The sequence below is a fragment of the Eschrichtius robustus genome, chromosome 6 (assembly GCF_028021215.1).
Source record: "Eschrichtius robustus isolate mEscRob2 chromosome 6, mEscRob2.pri, whole genome shotgun sequence".
In the NCBI taxonomy this organism is placed as follows: domain Eukaryota; kingdom Metazoa; phylum Chordata; class Mammalia; order Artiodactyla; family Eschrichtiidae; genus Eschrichtius; species Eschrichtius robustus.
This window is the reverse complement of record NC_090829.1, coordinates 65038616-65058580: the sequence shown is the minus strand read 5'-3', so window position 1 is coordinate 65058580 and position 19965 is coordinate 65038616. Positions and strand designations below refer to the sequence as shown.

Here is a 19965-nt window from a genome sequence, read left to right as displayed (position 1 = left end):
CACCATTTTCATCTCCTCCTGCTTTTACCCTAGCCAGAAGGGCTTTGTTTGGGGGTCTAAAGGAAGCTACAACCTCGGGGCCCCTTAAGCTGGAGCTTTGGCATCTTTGGAGCTGGGTTTCTCCATTGTTGAATCTATCTTGTGTCATATATTCCACATTCCAGGGAGCAGTAAGAGCATAAAATACCATAACACAGGCCCATCCAAACAAAATTTAGCAACATTTCACTTCCCAGAGCCAGTGTGAACACTGCAGCTTCTTGTCATCGAAGCACCAATCTCACATACAGCCAGCCTTTCCCCCTGAGAAAGCAGCATTCTACAAGCCCAATACTTGATCTGGGGCACAACCTAGACCCATGTTGCTCTTGTCAGCTCGAGTCCATAGCAGAGATTTAGGGTCATCCAAGGTAAACAAAATGGAAGAGAGGCCTACAGAGCATGGCCTCATGGTTTTAACTTCTTCATGGTATCAATTCTGTTGTCTAATTTAAAACCCAGGTGGGAGACATTCTATCAAATAACTCTAATTCCTGTCTCCTGGGAGAAATTCCACTGCCTTTGCAGGTGACCTCTCAGAAGTTTCAGATACCACTCTTTACTAATGCTATTTATACCTTTTCAAAGTTGGGCCAGTGTTTTTTAAGCTCCTTTTCCTCCCTTTAATTTCTAACTCTTGTATTCAAGACCTCTAGGTTTCCATTTTCAGAATTCTGAAGTGATCGTCTCATGTCCCTGCTAACCCTGTTTTTCTGCCACCCCATTTGTGAGCTGAGAGGGGTCTCTCTGGAGACAGTCTCCATACCACCTTTTTAAAAAATTTTTATTTTATATTGGAGCATAGTTGATTAACAGTGTTGTGTTAGTTTCAGGTATACAGCAGAGTGACTCAGTTATACATACACATGCATCTATTCTTTTTCAAATTCTTTTCCCATTTAGGCTGTTACAGAGTATTGAGCAGAGTTCCCTGTGCTATATAGTAGGTCCTTGTTGGTTATCCATTTTAAATATAGCAGTGTGTACATGTCAATCCCAAACTCCCAATCCACACCATCTTTCAAGTAAGTGCCTATCATTTTTTATAGGAACTCACCAACAAAATATTCCTGGGCTTGCATCCCCCAAAGTTTCCAGCTCTAGAATTCCAAATACTTGATATAACCTCATTTACTCTTATGAGTAAGAGAGGTGTTTTCTTCCTTCGCCTCTTTTCCCACTGTAGCAAGACCTGGCTCTAGTTTTGTAGGTTATTATTTCACTCTGGTATTACCCAGCCATCTTCATGCAGGGACATCAAGATTTGAATCTCGCTCTTGGGCTGGTCCTGTTCCAATACCAATGTAATTATAACCCTATTTGTTGGATCTGACAGTCTTTTCCCATAGTCCATGTCATGATAAGTTCAAAGGCTTTTTTCTTGAGCTGATTATGTTACCCCAAGTTTCTAGCTCTAAATCATGAAAAACAGAGTGGGTTTTTTTGTCCACACACCAATTCCTGAAGCCTCTCTTCTGCTGACTGTAGGTTTTTCCCACTGCTTGGGAGAAATCTGATTCCTGGAGCCAGATGTTCCAGGAACTAGTTTTATCAGTTCCTAATTTGGCTCTTGCGTTATTTATTGTACAGAAGATGATATTGGCCGCATAGGGAAGACTTCTTTAATTGTTAATTGATGAATTCTGCTACTTCATGGTTGATCTTACGTCCTGGGGCCCTGAAATATATCACCAGGGTGATAGTCAGTCCTTTGGTCCTTACTGAGAAACAGGATAAATAAGGAAAGAATAAGCCGGAATAATCAACATATCCCCCCACCACCATGATTAATCTCCAATCTAAAACCCTGAATACTACCACTGTTACTCATCGTCATAAACCTTGTAGTTCTATTTGATTTCTTAAACTATGTGAATTTATTAGTGTGATGAAAACAAAAGTTACTTTAAATAAATAAAATCTTGAATACTGCCACTGTGACAATTGTGAAGAGATCTTTCCCTATACCTACTGATACCAGATTCTATCCCAGAACAGAAGCCTTGCTTTCTCCATGTAGGACTTTGCCCAGGACAAATGCAGCTATTCTTGCCACTTGAGATTCAGAATGAACCTACCCTGAAATCTCAGCCCCTGTATGTGGTATGCTCACCCAGATGTTGGCTGTACCAGATGTTTGTCATATTTCCCATGAGTTATGTGGAGAGCCTGTTTCCATACCAGAGTCCTGCTGCCATTCTTGATTCCCAAAACATAAATGCACAGGGGATTCTCCAAGCCAACAGACTTGAACACAATTTAGGTCTCCAGCTCCACACTCCTTTCTGATCTCTTAGCTTAATAAGCTAGGTTGGACCAGTTGTAGCTCCCAGAAACCCTTGTGCCTTTTTTCCCCAAGGCTCAGGGCACCAAAAGTCCAGGCCACCCATTTCAAGCTTCCTGTCCTGGCCCTGGCCCTGCTCAGCCTTTATGGGCAGAAGGAGCCAAACCAGCTGCTTGGAGAGAAGAATGAAGGAGAACCTCGAGGAAGAGAACTTTAATTCCTTTTAATTCTGCCAGCCTTCACAGCTTGATGATGGCTGCATTGTGCCCTTCTGAGGACTCGGGATGAAATCTAATGAGTTGTTCATCTGTTCTGGTAGTGTTCTAAACCTGTTGGGCATATACATTCACAAGGAGTGGACATTCTCCATTTTTTTTTATCCAAAAATGCTTTGTGATCTTGAGTGGAGCTTATGTTTTAGTTCCTGTTATATGTGTATTAATATGTATATGGAACTACTGATCAATTTTACTTTTGTTAATATTTTGTACTTGTGTAATTGCTGTCTTTTTACCCAGGCCATAGTAGAGGTGGCACTGGGCAGTAGTCATGGTGATAGTAGTGGCAGTTTTCATTTTGCCCTCTCTTGCGTGTTCCCTTCTCCTTTCTAAGTGGGCCAGGGGCAAAAAAATATTTGAGAATCACTGGCTTAGATGTTAGAGTATGACAACATTTGTCCTTGTGTAATTTTAGATTCCCAGGGCTGTATTATCCAGACATGGTAAATGTACAGTATAAACAGGGCAGTCTTCTTCCAGTTCAGTAATAGGCCAGGGGTGACTTCCTTCGTGTGTAAATGCATGGTTTTGAAGTTCTTAGCACGTCTACTGACCTGTTAGTCAACCGTAAGATAATTTTTTTCTCCAAGTGTCTTGGAGGAGATGAGATATAATAGCTGTTTTATCAATTTATTTTTAAAACATATTGCTACATTTACTTCATTTCTCTGTGTATAGATATTTTTTTCCAAGTTATTGGAAAGTAAGTTGCAGGCATTATGACATTTCACCCCCCAGATACTTCAGTGTGCATCTCCGAAGGACATTCTTCTACATAGTCAAGAAAATTAACTTTTATTCAGTAATATTCCCCAGCTGTCTTTTACAACTGATATTGACATTGTTACTGATACAGGATTTGATTAAGAATCACACATTATGTTTATTGTTATGCCTCTTTTATCTTCAATCTATAACAATCTGCCTACCTTGCCCCCTCCCCCCAATAACATTGAACTTTTTTAAGAAATGAAATTGAGTTATTTGTAGTGAGGTGGATGGACCTAGAGTCTGTTATACAGAGTGAAGTAAGTCAGAAAGAGAAAAACAAATACCGTATGCTAACGCATATATATGGAATCTAAAAAAAAAAAACCGGTACTGATGAACCTAGTTGCAGGGCAAGAATAAAGAGGTAGACATAGAGAATGGACTTGAGGACATGGGGTGGGAGGGCAAAGCTGGGGCGAAGTGAGAGTAGCATCGACATATATACACTACCGAATGTAAAATAGTTGGCTGGTGGGAAGCAGCAGCATAGCACAGGGAGATCTGCTCGGTGCTTTGCGATGACCTAGAGGGGCGTAGGATAGGGAGGATGGGAGGGGAGGCTCAAGAGGGAGGGGATATGGGGACATATGTATGCCTATGCCTGATTCGCTTTGTTGTGCAACAGAAACGAACACAGTATTGTGAAGCAATTATACTCCAATACAGATTTAAAAAAAAAAAAACACACTGACTTTTTTTGAAGGGTCCTGGCCAGTTGTTTTGTAGTTGTTGACTTTTTTAGGGTACATTTCTAAAGGATATGTAGAAATGCAAACAACATACAGAAATGCTGACCTTAGGCCTGGAAATTCCCTATGTTTTGGGTTTTCTCACCTCTCATATCCACGTTATTATGTTGACCTCGAAACACTGGTAGAACAGAGTGAATCAGATGGAGAGAGTTTGTGCATGTTTACTTAGTTACATGCATGTTTAGTTCCTGGAGAGAACTAAACATGCATATAACTAAGTAAATGAATTCCTCAAAAGGAGAAGGCTTTTGAGGGATTCATTACAATTTTTTAGCAAAGCTTACTAAATAGTTGATTTTACTATTTATGGATGATTTTTTGCTATATTCAATTTTTGAATTTATGTTTACAAAGGTTAGCTGTATCATATATTAAAGAAAATGGCACAGTCCCCCATATCTCCACCAATTCTGCTTTTAGTACTTGTGCCCCTTAACTAAATTTGATAACATTTCAAATTTTTATTTTTGGCAACTGTTGTCAGGCAGAATCAATGTTAACCATCCATTCAAACGGGTTTGATCATGTCTCTTATTTGGTTTAGAAATCTAAAAGGCATCTCCTTTTCCAGATACTCTTTTTAAGTGCCAGAACCTGTCCACTTATCTCATCTCCCTTAAACCTCTTTGGTTCCCAGACCAGGGTATTATCTCATGTCCTTGTCATTTGCTATAGCAATTGCAAAGAATATTGAGATTAGGAATATATTTTATGCTTGAAATGAATTTCTAATCTACTCAGGCCTAAAATAAAGACATATTTCTGACCCCTTCTAGTAGTATGGTAGAACTTAAAATAAGCCTCAGCCTGTCTACCCCTTTTTTCTTACTCACTAGCTATCTATGCTTTGTCTCAGAATTTGTCCAAAACAGGCCAGCACTAAGGAAAGGCAGCAGTATGTTGGAAAGTAAGCCTTTTGGTTTTGTTGTGCACAGAACTCAAGGGACACTGCACCTGGTGACTTAAAGCCCTCTGGTCTTTGCCAACTGGGTACCCTGACAAGTTAAGAGTAATCAGGGGAGAAGAGGCCACACCTGCTCCTTCCAGACGGCTTCTGCATTTCTGTTTTGCCAGTGTCATTTTTAAGTTCATGTGTCCCTCTGCCCTCTCCTTGAGTTCTACTGACAGCCACAGCCAAAGAGCAGTACAGGCAGGTGTCTCGGGCTCCTCCCCACCATCATTCTTGAACTAAACAGTATGTATTCCATACTATGGAGGGAAATGAAGCAGGATGGTAGTGGCCTAAGAGAGGAACAGTGACCCAAAGCTGGTGGCACAGGGAGTAGTAAGCTTAGGAATGGACCTTCCCTTTAGGATTATGGCTCTGGAATCCTGAGAAGTGTCTCAGCCATGACCGTGTACATCCACACCACGTTTGTTCACGAGTGCTGTGAGAGGCTCTGGAGACACGGGCTGGCCACCTGGCCACATAGCCTCATGGACATGCCCAAAGTCAACCTTCCATGTACGGTAAGAAGATCGTGCTGTCAATCGTGACCACATAAGGTCCTACCCTGAGGTCATGCCTGCACAGCTGATTTGGGAAGGATGAGTCTGTTCCAGATGCAAGTAATGAAACTGAAGAAGGTGGAGAGGAAAACTCCAAAACCAACTCAGAGCGGCGGCACCCAACAGAAGGCAGGCAGAGCCCGTGTGTGATGCAGGAGAAGTAGGATGGTCTTGGTCTCTCTCCCGCACAGACCGCGGTATAACTGATTGGCAATTTCTTCAACACTCAGCGACTACATAAATGCTGTATGTATTCACAACAAAGGCTGTGGCGAATTGAAATTTTGATGATCACGAAACACCAAAGGAAAGGCTTATTATTAGACAAGGTGGTTTTTGTCTTTCTGAAAAAAATTCCTTTTGACTCAAACTGTCGTGCATCATAACATTCAACAAAAGTGTTTTCCTTTGTTTTGATCCTCTGTGCTGTAATAGTGAAGTTCACTGCCAGCACTGGCATGGGGTAGCTAGCTGCCTTGGACAGAATCCACAGGCCTGTACTTGTGGGCAGGAAACAGATTTTGTCAGCAGAGGGAATTATTACTTCTCTTAAATGGACTAGTTTGTCTATTTTTTTTTTCTATTTTGAAACAATTGGGTTATATCTTTGAAAGACTGCTTCTACACCATCACAGAAGAAAGATTTTCTAAAGTTTGAGAAATCTTAGTATTAACTCAGTGATGCTATTTGACCAGGAGAGGGCTGTTTTTTTTTTTTTAAATAGGAACAATTGAAATAACACATAGCAATCATAAGAGTACAGCTTGATAAATTTTCAAACTATACAAGCCTTTAGATCAAGACCTAGAACTTATCAAAATACAAGGAGACTCCATGTGCCCCCTGAACAGGCACCACCCCCAGACTCAGGAGTAACCTCCATCCTGACTTTATAAACACCATAGAGTAATTTTGTTTCCTTTTGAATGTTATTGTAAATGGGCTCATGTAGTGTCTGGCTTTTTTTGTAGTGTCTGGCTTTTATTTATGAGTCCGTGTTGTTAAGTGTGATTGTAATTTCTTCATTCTCATTTCTGTATAGTAGTGAAATTTTGTTTGGGATTACATTGAGCCTATACATAAATTTGGGAAGAATTGATATCTTTACAGTATCAACCTTCCAACCTATGAACATAATATATTCTTCCATTTATTGAGAGTTCTTTGATTTTCCTCATGGTTTTATAGTTTTCAGTTTAGATATCTTGCATGTCTTTTATTAGGTGTGTTCCTAGGTATTTGATGTTATCTGTTGCTATTGTAAATGTATTTTTTGAATGTCACGTTGTTTTAGTTACTGTGTATATAAATCATTCTTTTTATGTACTGGCCTTGTAGCCAATGATCTTGGTAAATTAGCTTATTGATTATTATACTTTGTGGATTCTTTAATATTTTCTGTGTACCCAACCAGGCCATCTGTGAATAATGAGAGTTACATTTTTCTTTCTAATCTTTTTGCCTTCTATTCATTTTTCTTAACTTACTGCATTGGCTAGGATCAGGCTTGATTTTTGATCACTGTGTCAGATAGAAAAATATTCCAAGGAGTTCCCTAGTAAGAAAAGCAACTGTGAAGTTAAGTTGGTTGATCTCTGAACGTCGTATCTAAATTTTAGATGGTATTATGATGGTCTACAAAGCAGCACATTGTACTTTGTAATGCATGCCCACAGGTATGGACTTGTATCTTGTCAGCCAGCCACCCTTGTCTTTCCTACCCCTGACAAGCAGAGACTCTCATGTATTTGTGCATGAATCCTTAACAGAGTTCTTATAGTCAAATAGGGGTCCAGACAGCTCACTCAAAGTGTTCTTGCCTCAGAGGTGGCATTAAGAGGGAATGTCAAGAAGCAGTTTCAGGAGGGGTGGGGCATTTGGGGTGCGAGATGGTATCCATGGCAACAGTGTGGCATCTGGCTGGTCAGTGACTGGCTGTAGAAGATGCCAGGCCTTCCAAAGTGCCTGCAGCTATCTGAATGAGAAGATTTTGATCAGCAGGATATAGAAGGGAGAATGAGATCTTCTAGATGGAATACTAGGATGGGAGGCAAGGGGCTCTTGCCTCCCTTCCCCTCCAATATCAGAAGCTCCAAGACCTTGAGCAATTCCTTTAACTCCTCTGGGCCTCAGGGTCCTTATCTATAAATGTAAGGGCCTGAATTAAGTGGATCATGAGGCCCTAGTCCAGCTCTAATTACATCTGTGGGAAGATGCTGAAAGTCAGACCTCTCACTAAATTATGCATGCCCTGAAGAAAGGACTGCCATGTCTGTTTTGTTTACCGTCATATCCCCAACACCTTCAGGATGCCTGACCCATGGAAGATGTTCAATGAATGAATGATTGGATGAATGAATGAAAGAAATTTTTACAACAAGGAAGGTGGCCCACGTTTGCCAGGAATTGTTCTCAGGGCACTGTTGGCTTTATGGGCTCATCTTCTATAACTGAGCTTAAACTCAAAGTTTCTAATTGTAGAAAATGTTTATCAACTCAAATAGTCAAGTAGCATCTCTTTTCAAACTTCCTAAGGAGTTCATGCTCCTCTTTTAATTGCAATTCATTGCCGTGCTTCATAGTCCTCAGTCTCTGTCATCGTTTAGTAAGTCGCCCATGCGAAGGTAAATACTCTGTTTTTGAAAGCACAGTGTATAATTACACAACGTCATAGCACCATCTGCAAGGTGCTGTGCCATTTTCTTAACTTCTGAAGGCAGCATCACCTATCTCATTTTACAAAGAGGGAACAGGCTGAAAGCAAGGAGCATTCCTTGGACTTCTAAGTTCCTGCTTAAAATACACGACTAGCTCTGACTAGTGCATACCACCATCAGGCTCCTTCATACATCCTCTGGCCCAGCAGTCCCTTTGGAGACCGAGCCTTCGTCCTAACCCCTCCACAGGGCCCCTACTGGCTTTCCTGTCCGTTATCTGTGAAACTTCCAATTCTCGTTCCTGCTCTGTACCACTCTTCTCTCTCTCCCTCCTTCGAATGGTTGATTCCTGAGGGAAAGAATATTTATGACTAACATCGTGCCTAGCCTTGAAGGGTAAATGTGGTCCCTACCTTCAAGGTTAAGAATTAATTGGAAATATAACCCATTCAATCACTTATTATCGTAGTTGATTCAGGCTGCTATAGTACCACAGACTGGGGAGCTAACAAACAACAGAAATTTATTTCTCACTGTTCTGGAGGCTGGAAGTTTGAGATCATGATGCCAGCATGGTTGGGTGAGGGCTCCCCTCCAGGTCACAGACTTGTGTCCTCAGATAGCTGTGCCCTTGTGACCTAATCACCTCCCAAAAGCCCCTCCCCCTAATATCACATAGGGCATTAGGATTTCAACATATGAATTTTGGGGGTCACAAACATTCAGACCGTAGCACTCATCAGCTATTTCTTGAACTCCTCCTTTGGTTAGAGAACATAAGATTCCAGGTATAGGACAGTTTGGTGTGGTAGAAGACACCATACAATCAAGAGCCAAAATGGTGTAGTACACACTAAGAGTACTGTGTAGATTTGAGGGAATCAGGACATCCAGTTAGCCAAAAGCTTAGATTCTCTTTCAAAATGGGTATATACTATTCCTGAAGACATTATGAAAGTTTGCTTCCTGGGAAACTTTGGTTCACCCTCTGTTGTTAGTCCTGTCATCAAAGCTGGTAACTTTTATAACAATATTGTGAAAATGTCAAAACATTTCTAAAACCTGAAGTGAGAAAATTGAATAATGCCATAACTTGTTTACTCTCCAAACTTCGGTAAAACAGTGATTATAAATGATTTTCTTTAGATAGAGTCAGAAAAGTACTTTCCAGGACATGTAACTTCTGTTTACGCTGAGGCATCATCACCTTCCCTCATTATCTTGCCAAAACTTTTATGGCAGAAGACTGGTAAGAGGAGAAGCAATGCCACAGGGGCAGTGCCGAGAACCACCAGAGCATCCACTGCATTGGAGAAATGGTTTTCTGTGTCAAGTCGTCAATTCTCCCTTCTCGTTTACTAACAACATTCTAACAACAACAAGCTTAGCCATTTTCTGTGTCTGAATGTCTGAAAACATTTGATAGCAATTGAGGGTTGGCTGCCATGATGTCACCATCAAAAAAATCACAAGAGAGACTCTAATGACTTCTAAATATAATCTGCCAGTTCTGAACTTATTTTGCATGTTCGGGAAAAGCAGTTGGCATTATGTAGGAAAGGAATAATGAAAACCTGCCCTTGCCAGTCAGTCCCTGGCAGGACTTTGCTTTATAAACTTGTCATCTGTGATCTAGTCTTCAGTCTCATTTGTTCACTTCTGAGTCCAGAATTCAGGGGTTGGAGGAGGCACCTGAGAAACCAGTTGGTGGGAAGATTGTTGAGTCTTACCAGACAGGAAAGGGATGATCCTTTAGCTAATTCTCCCTAATAGAATCACTAAGAAAACCAAGCTCCTGGAAGATGGCTTATAAGTAAAGATTGAGTGGAACAGAAAACTTTAGTGGGTCACCAGAGCACTAAGCTCTGTTAGCTATTTAATGAGAATTTGGATCCAGTGGAGAACAGCTGGCAGGAAAGCTTAACTCGTTCCCCTCCCTCTCCTTCCCAGATGCTGGACAGAGAGTAGCAATTCTAGCCCGTAGCTAGAAGACAACCCTTACGACGCGGCATCTTTAGAGTTTGCCCTTCCACTTTGGGTAAAACGCCCTCTCTAAAATGAGTTAGTTCCTAGATACGGCAGAAAAGACAAAACTGGTTGGGTTTTGCCACTGCGTGTTAAGTCACCTTGGTTTGAAAAACTCTTACTCTTCTGCCCTCTCAGAATCACGTATGGAATGTGCAGTCGACTTCTAAACATAAAGCAACAGCTCTGTATGCTATCAATTTAGGAAAAGTGATTGGCACGATCTGTGAAAGGATTGGTTATGAGAGCCTGCCCTTCGTGGCCGGGTACTAGGACAGGCATGGAGCCGACACGAGCACAGAGGTTTCCAGGCCTCCTCCTGTATGCAGTTAACCTCTCCTCGGTTGTGGTTTTGTCCATCGTTGTATTCCTTTGCTTTTAAAATTTTTGAAATGCCCCTAAAACTGAGTATTTCTTACTCAGAGCTAATATTTAGTTGCTTGAGGAAGGACTTTTCAAAATCATGTATTTTTTTAAAAGTCATATATTTAATTTGTATATATGCCTCTGTATTTTGCCACAGCAATTTTAAGCCTTTGATAAGCTAATGTGTAATGTCTACCGGTATATTTTTGGTGTTGTTTTGTCCTTTTCAGAAACAAAATTGTTCTTATCTGCAATTCTTGGTATTCTATCACACCTGCATTTTTCTTGAAGATTTTTCATCACCTACAGGATCTTTAAGGGCCTCAGAGCTGCTAGGAAGCAGACCCAACACCAAAGAAGTTTGGTGAAAACAGACTTGGCTAATGTAAAGTGTCAGATGATGATTTCTGACTTTAAAGAACTTTTCATTGGTTTTAGATGGTAGGCTCTGTGTTAAGGGTTGGGCTTTCTCTGGCATGTGATTTGACACGAGTTCCAAGAACAATCAGCTAGTATAGGGTTTTGCAGAAGGAAGCATTGTGCTCCCTGTTAATCAGCTGTCCTCTGTTCCTCCCTCATCCCTCTTCTGATTTTAGTGGTGCTTCATGCCCCACCTCCAGCCAAGATCAAACGGGAGCTGCACAGCCCCTCCTCCGAGCTGTCGTCCTGTAGCCATGAACCGGCTCTCGGTGCTAATTATGGAGAAAAGTGCCTCTACAACTATTGGTAAGTGGAGCCAGAGGAAGGCTGGCCTGGAAGTGGCCGGCACGCTGATTGCTTTCAGTATTATTCAGCAGATGCTCAGTGTAGCGCACCCCATCTTTCGTGGCAGTGTAATGATCCTCTAGGTGTAGCCAGTCCAAATGCGGCTTTGTCTGCACGTAAAATGCAAAACTGTTAAATCGGCTCTCCGGGGTACTGAGTTCATGGGGTACTGAGCCCTCCTAAGGGAAAGAACCGTGAATGCTGGGATATTTGATCTGTGGCTTCGAGGGAGGGAATATATGCTTCTTCATGTCTATCATATGTTAATGTGAACTTTAAGCACCAAAGAAGTAATCTTCAAATCAGAATATATGAAAAAGTCCCCATGCTTGTGCCCTTTACTTAAGAATATCCAAGCCCCAGGAATGAAGCTTTAATTTTAAATCATTCTTTGCTCTGGAAGATAAACACAGACCTGCCTGAAAGGGGGAGAAGAAGAGTTGTTAAGTGATGTTACAGCAGAAATTTATCTTCAATAAAGATTCTAATTCCTGGGAACCCTGGAATTCTTGGAGAGGGGGCCAGAAAACTCCTCCCAAGGCATACTTTCTCCCCTCATCTATCCACCCCTGCACACGCATACATGGAGAATTCTTTTAGAAACGGGGAAAAAGGAAACCGGAAGCAGAGGCTAAAATTATCTTTGAGAAGAATCACTAGAAGTGTTAAACAAGTCCCTGTGACGCAGTGTGTTTGTCACTTTTCAGAGGTACAAATATTCCCTCGGGGCTGCCAGCAATTTAACTATGTTAATGCTGTCATTTCCTGGCAACCGTGGGCTGCAAGCTGGACCTGGTGACCATGCTAATGGCTTCATTGCAGCTAAATGGTTCCTTCTCTTTTTCTGTTTACAGTGCCTATGATAGGAAGCCTCCCTCTGGGTTCAAGCCATTAACCCCTCCTACCACCCCACTGTCGCCTACCCATCAGAATTCCCTATTTCCCCCGCCTCAGGCAACTCTGCCCACCTCGGCACATGCCCCTGCAGCTGGCCCAGTACCAGGTGTGGGCCCCACCCCCAGCCCTCATTCACTTCCAGAACCTGGACCACAGCAGCAAACCTTTGCGGTCCCCCGGCCGCCACATCAGCCCCTGCAGATGCCAAAGATGATGCCTGAAAGCCAGTATCCATCAGAACAGAGGTGGGTGCATATCTGGGCTTCCTTTACTGCCTCCTTCCCCCTCCCCTTTACCTCCCAGGGAGAGGGGAAGCAGTTAGTCATATTTACCAGGTACCTATAAAGTTCTCATTCCATTGAGACGTCTTGTGAGGTAAGACTACTAATAATATGAATATGACCTGTTTATATATCACCCTGTACCTGAGGTACTGCACATGCGTTATAGACATTACGACATCCTTGTGAAGTAGGTAGGGGAGAGGTAGCTGGTACTCTCCCCATTGCAGAGGCAGAGGAAGAGGGGCCTGCTCAGGATGCACAGTCCGTTGACCATGGCTGAGGGCAGGTTTCCTGGCTCCTCATTGGATGCTGCTTGCTAGAATTGCACTTTGGTTTATGCTACCCATAAATACTTTATTACCATTTTACTTACGTATTAGGGAAGATTGCTGAGTTATAGGAGGTATTATTACTCATTTGATTTTTAACACATTTTTACAGTAGGGGATTACCCAAGGACCTTATTTATAATTTTTCACTTTTGAGATAGAGATCTTGACTTCACTCCAGGTAGTTCTACATTCTTAATAAGGAAATTGAGGCATCAGGAATAACTTGTCCAAAGTCATTCATTCTCAAAAAAACTAAAATGTAAAAGGAATCTACTCTGCAAACACCAAACTTAACCTCTTAGGTCCCAGCCTTCAAAGTCCATTATCTGCAGTATTCTAGAACTTTGGATGCTTGTCACCTTCCTTTATACAGGATATTCTGCGGACCTGTCTTTTTTTTATTTCAAGTCCCTGTGGGATGAGGAGATAACATAGCGGGTAGTTGTCTGTGGTTACCAAGGGCTGCCAGGTGGTGACTGTTGTTTGTCCTTTCTGTCTTTCTTGCTCTGCATAGGTGGGCGTGGGGGAGGAGGACAGGAGAGGAAGGATGTATGAGTGTTTCTTCCCCTGGCCTGGTCCAACCCAGATGCCTGCTGGTATTTAATTGGAGGTCACTTTCTTTATTTCTAGATGAAATGTAGAAAAGTAAGCACTCTTGTCTGGTTCCAATTCCCTTCCCCCTTTGCTGTGAAAGTCACCATAAAGAACTACATAACTTGTTTGGTTAGTGTTTATTCCCCTGCTGAAGCCAGGGGGCCACAAACGCCAATGATATACGGGGCCTGAGGGGAGAGTGCTGACTGGGGGCTGGCTCAGTGGTGGGTCTTGCTTTCCACTGGGAGCTCATCTGAAGGAGACAGCTACCACGAAGCTTTTGCTAGTTCTTGCCTTGTAATAATAGTCTTAGAGTTTTTCAAAATTTGGAAATTTGGATTTTTATGTAGAAATTCCAGGTTTGTTTGAGGTTTTTTTGTTTTGTTTTGTTTTAAGCTGGCAACTAATTCAAATTTAAAACAGCAGTAACACTTTGCAGACTAAACAAAGCCTCTCTGTGGGCAGAATCACCCTCAGGCCTGCCAGCTGGTGAACTCGAGCCTGGATGCCATTTTTATTGCAATAATTTTTTCTGGTTTTATGTTTTTAAACAGTATCTTTCTGATTTTCTACAGGGATTATTAATTGAAGAGGAGGGTTGGGGTGGGGTATATGTTTGGTATTTGAAATAGTTAGCAAACTTTATATTTATTACACCATACAGAAAGGAAAATTACTTTGTGTTCCGTCTATTTTATTCCTATTTCCTCCCAATCTCTGTTTCTTATCCAGGGGCCTGTGTAAACAGATGGTGTCAATGGCTAACTACACTGGGGGAGAAATCCCCTAGTTCTGCTGTGGTTATTCATCCCCTTGCAGCCCTGGCAGACAGGGAGCCTTAGTCTCAGTGATGAAGTAGGTTTGCCTCCTCCCAAAAGGAGGACATTTGATCCCTGAGATTTGAGTGTCTGTCCTCAGGTGTCCAAAGGCAGGAGCCAGAAAGTAGGTATTTCTTTTGAGGGGTGATTCCTCCCTGAAATCTGCTTGTTCGCCTTGCACTCACTTCCCCTTCCCCTCTGCCTTTAGGAATGGTGGGTCTGAAATAAAAATACCTCACACACACGGAAGTGATAGAGATCCTTGAGAAAATTGGGGTGAAGGGCAGGCGCCTAGAGAGGTAAAATACAAGCAAGACTGGGTGCTTAGGCTTCTACCCCAGACCACTGTAGTCTCCAAGCTGAGGGTACACAGGAGTCCCCGTGGGGGGCTATTAATAATGCAGATTTCTTGCTCTACCCCAGAGATGGAGTTGTGGTTTTGGGGCAGGACCTGGAAATATTATTGTCACACTTTGGGACATCATGGTGCCACCCTCTCTTCTACCCCCCACGCCTACTCCAACTCATCTTTTTTTTCTTTTTAAGCAGCAAGTACTCAATACTCTGAATTTTGTTCTTATTGCCCTTGTCTGTTATTAATGAGATTTGATATCTGTGTGGTGCAGAATACATCAAAAACATGACAATTGATTTTGCTTGTAGATACTGGATAGCGTGCATAAAATGAGACAAACTAAAATCCCTAGTCTGATTTTGTAAAAGTAATAGGAATTGTAGTCGTGTATGATTACAAGCTTAGTAATTACATACTCAATAACTTATAGCTGCCTGAAAGTGGGGCAGATTACTTTAGTTTGTAACTGTAGCTTGTTCTTTGCTGACTTTTAATTTAAATTAGAGGGACTATTGCTTCAAAACTAACCCCATAACAAAAATGTGATATTTTGCAGGATAGAAGGAAATATAGTCTTATTTGAGCTTTTTTTTTTTTTTTTTTTTTTAACAGCTCTGTAACCAAGGCAGAGTAAAAAAACAAAAACCCCATTTTACAGATAAGGAAAAAAAATCAGACCTCAGAGCATCTAAAGGACTTCCTAAAGGTCACATAGCCAAATACAGGGTCCTACACTTAGAAGCCAAAACATTAACATATAAGTACACCATTTTGGTTATGCTTGCAGGAGGAAGGTTGCTAACAATCTACTGAAAGCTGAGTAAGGGACCTTGAGAAATCCATTTCGACCTTGAATTTTATCTATCTCTTTATCTCCTAAACTACCAGAACTTTATCCATCTCTTAAACTACAAAATCCTACTTAATTCCCACATCACTTATCTAAGCCCACATTGTAACACCTATATTTTCTGTTTTGCTCAGAGTGCCTTATTTCTTCAGTTGACTAGAGCAAACTCTTTGAGATTTAAAAATCATGACTTAGACCCCTTTCTTTAGACCACATTTAGCTCAGTATCTTGTCTTCAATGTTTATTGATAGCGATTGTTTGCTAAGATTATACTTTAAACAAGTAAAATATAATCCAGTCAAGAGTACATTCTTAATGTTTTGTATAATCTTAGTATATAATTCTTTACAACTCAAAATTCACTTTTAGAAGATAAATACTGTGTTTGAAAGCCGTGATTTATGTTCGTTATTTCCTACCCTCAAGGAGGAGGAAAAAAAAAAAAACCATGTAATTTGGCATGTTCAGACATGTTCCATTTATCCTTAAAGAGCAGCTGCTCCTTGAGAAGGAGGAGTGCTTCTCATGCAGCTTTTCCACTCTCACAGGAGTTTTCACTGTGCTGTTTACGATGTTTACATGTGCTGGGTGGAGGAACTTAGAAAACATTCCTATGTTATGCCCATAGTCCTGGCCAGATATGTTTTCATCTTTACTATTCCATTTGTCATCCATCTCAAGTTGAGTCCCCACAATTCAACTGAAGAGACTCCACTAAGAAAAGCATCATCTAAGAATTTTGGAATACACTGCTGTCGCACTTACATGGCATCAAGAAGCAAAAACTCAAGAAAAGACAAAATTTAAGGAGATACCCCTCGTGGTGGAAAAATCCTCTGCTTCTTGATGCTTCCTAAGGGCATCAGTATCGCAATAGGCTATCACACTGAAATCGATAGTCAGAACCGAGTCCCCAGAGTCATCAAGAAAGGGTCTGTTGTGTGCCACACAATCTAAAGGAGTGAATGGCCTGGTTGAGAAGGTTCCCTCAGTGGTTATGATCGAAACTTCAGAGCTTAAAGGATGAGCCTACGTTTTCTAGAATTGTGATTTAATAGAAAACTATTTATTCCCTAAAGATGCTAGATTAAGAGATGTAATATATGCAAGTTTTTTTCTTGCTTCTACTTCCTCTCTTAAAGTCCGTCCCTAATAAATGGCTATTCATTTTTGTCCTTCATATTTCGTAGTTTTTAGAGAGGGAAGAACTTGACAGTGAGTCACACTTGTAGCCTGTCTGACACATGCCTCTCCACACACTCCTGTTAACAGCGTGTTATGTGTGGCAGCGCAAATTCACTTTAGGATCCAAAACTGAGTTTCATAGATGCTTAATGGAACCTTCTTTGACAGACTGAATAATGTACTTCTAATGGTTCGAGTATGGGGTTTTTTTTGGTTCTGAATCTTAAAAGAGCTTGTTTTCTGCATTTCCCCATGTTTACTATAGGTTTTTTTGGGGGGTGGGGGGTTGATTTTGGGTCTTTTTAATTTTTTTTACCTTTTATCAAGCTAAAGGAAATTTCCTTCTTTCCCTAGTGTACTGACATTTTTTAATATGACTACATACATACTGAGTCTTATCAAACACTTTTTCTGCCTCTATTGAGAGGATCAAACAAATTTTCTCCTTTAATTTTTCAATGTTATGAATTACATTGAGTTATATGAAGCCAACCTCATATACTTGTGATAAGGCAAGATTATTTGTTATGTATTATCATTTATACATTGCTGGGCTAGGTTTTCCAATATATATTTAGGACTTCTGCATTTGTATTTATGATTAAGAATAATGTATACTTTCTCTTTCTTATATTGTCCTTGTTGGGTTTTAGCATTGAGGTTATACTCACCAAATGAGTAGAGGGTATTCTCCTTTCTACATATTCCAGAATAGCTCGTGTGAATTTGGGGTTTTTCATTCCTTGAATTTTTGGAAGAATTTACCAGTAAAACCATTTGGGCCTGATGTTTTCTTTGTGGGAAGATTTTTTAATTACTGGTTGCTTCAGTGTCTTCACCTTTTATGGCCTTGCTCTGGGGATTCCTATTTAATTGAGTGAATTTAATAAATTATTTTTCTAGGAATTTTTCTGTTTTACGAGTTTTAAAATTAATTGGCATAAAGCTGTTCGTAATGTCCTTTTAACAACCTCTATAGCATCTGTTTATCCATTTTTCATTTTTGATGCTATTTATCTAGACCTTCTTAGTCTTAGCAGATTATATCACTCATCTTTTCAACAAATCAACTCTGGCTTTGCTCATTCTTTCTATTGGATGTTTTCTATTTCATTGATTTCTGCTCCTACTAAAATGTTTTACTCTATTTTCTTTGCTTATTCTGTTTTTTCTAACTTCTTTGGTTGGATGATTTGCTCATTAATTTTTTTAGCTTTCTTTCTTTATACTATAACCATATAACCAAATAAAATTTCTCCTAAGGCTGGGGTGACCAAACATTCAGTTTTTCCTGGGTCACTTATGGTTTATGAAAGTAATTGCTAATAGTTTGCCTTTTCACTCCCCAAAATATCATGGCTGGGACAATCAGTTATTTGATCTCCCTTCCCAAGTCCTGCTTTAGCTGTATCCCACAGGTTCTGATTTGCGGTATTTAAAAAATTCAGTTCCAAGTGTTTTCTATTATTTCTTCAATCCTGGAGTTCTTAAAATATATATTTCTTGATTTCCAAACATACGGGAGTTTTCTAGCTGCCTGGACTATAGGACTGTTATTTAAATGTCATCAAGAGGGTATTTAAAAACAATTATAGAAACAATTGTACAAATAGTATAGGCCAATGGCTCTGGAGTTGGACAGACTAACAGCCTGAGATTGAATCCCAGCTCTGCTACTTCCTATCTAAGAATTTTGGAATACACTGCTCTCTCACTTACGTCTCTCCTATCTGTGTGACCTCAGGCAGGCATTTAACTTTTCTAAGCTTTGGTTTCTTCATCTGCAAATGGGAGAATACTAGCTCATTGGGTGAATTAGATGAAGTCACATGGGCACAGGGAAAGTACTCAATGTTTCCATGACAATTTTATTTCAAAAATCACTTCTATGTTCTATAAAGAAAACTATCCTAAAGGAATCTTCCTTAAATGATGTAGATACTACAACAGAAACTTTAGTTGGTTCACTGTTTAATGTTAAGTTTTAAAAATGTAAAGCTCCCTGTATCCCTAAATCTTTTCATCATTAGACTTACTAATGTTGTACACGTAAAACTAATACTTTCACCATCTAATCTCCTGGTAACATCTTGTATTTACATCACCTTTTTTCTTCCATATTAGATCATGAGAAATCAGACAAATATCTAGGCCTTTAAAGGACATATTTTGTTCCTCATCTCTTTATGTTTTACCATAGTTTAGATAGGCCAATTTGAGTTTAAGCCAATTTGAGTTTAAGCAATGCCAACAGGCCTCACAAGAGTCCTGAGAGCTGTTTCAGAGTTCTTTGGGCTTTTTAGGGACAATGTGTGGGTTTTGTTTTGCAGCAGTGCCTGGCTCTTGGTATATGTCAGGAAAATCAATATTATGTGAAGTTAGGTGGTATGTTACCACCCGGAATAAAAGTCAGCATTCTCTTTCTGAGACAGGAGACTGACTAGGCAGCTAGGAGACTCTTATTTTGTGTGGAGGAAAGTCTTCTCCCAGCTCCTTAAGATCTTCCCTTACATTTGAATACCTTCTGAATTTAGCTTACTGTGGGGGTCAGGGTGGCATGGGGAGTTGATGGTGACATTTGAAGGTAACATAAAATCAAGAACTCAGCAGCGTGCTGGGCCCTGTCTCACACAGTATCTTATGTAATCTTTACGACAGATCTTTGGGACAAGTAACCCGACTGTCCTTATTTTCCTGATGAGGAAACTGAGGCTCAGAGCATTTACGTAACTAACCCAAGGTCACACAGCTAGTAAGGGGTAGAGATTGGATTTCAGCCCAGTGTGTTCTGACTTCGCAGCCAGAGCCTCTTACCCAGCTATGCTGCTTCTCTATTTTCTATCTTCTCTTAGCTTTAACGGAAATATTAAGTACGTGGTGGTGGTTTCTTAGCCAATTTTCTGTATCATCTCTCGGCTAGCCTCTGAACTGTCACTCTACTTCACCTGGCACCCATAGCCTGCCACTGTGTAGCCTTCGTTGAATCCACACTTTTCTCCTTTTTTCTCTAAGGATTGTGTTTACTCTATGTGTTGGCAGCAGAAACCGAAAAGGAAATGCAGAAAAAGCATCTAACGGTTTTCATAATGTAAACCAAATGTTGGTAGCGTGGGTGAGCTCTTGGGAGGAAAGGCGCTATATAAATCTGACAAATAAATAAATAACTGATTCTTTAAATAAACTGGCACTGAAAAAAGCCTTA

General features: G+C 40.6%; 1 protein-coding gene across 1 annotated transcript in view; it reads left to right on the top strand.

Annotated features, from left to right (window-relative positions):
- ETV5 (ETS variant transcription factor 5) overlaps positions 1-19965 on the top strand; it is a 54670-nt gene that overhangs the window by 14799 nt on the left and 19906 nt on the right. Inside the window, exons 6-7 of the mRNA XM_068546408.1 lie at positions 11279-11408; positions 12302-12589. Coding sequence (XP_068402509.1) covers positions 11279-11408; positions 12302-12589 — 418 coding nt within the window. The remainder of the gene's footprint in view (positions 1-11278; positions 11409-12301; positions 12590-19965) is intronic.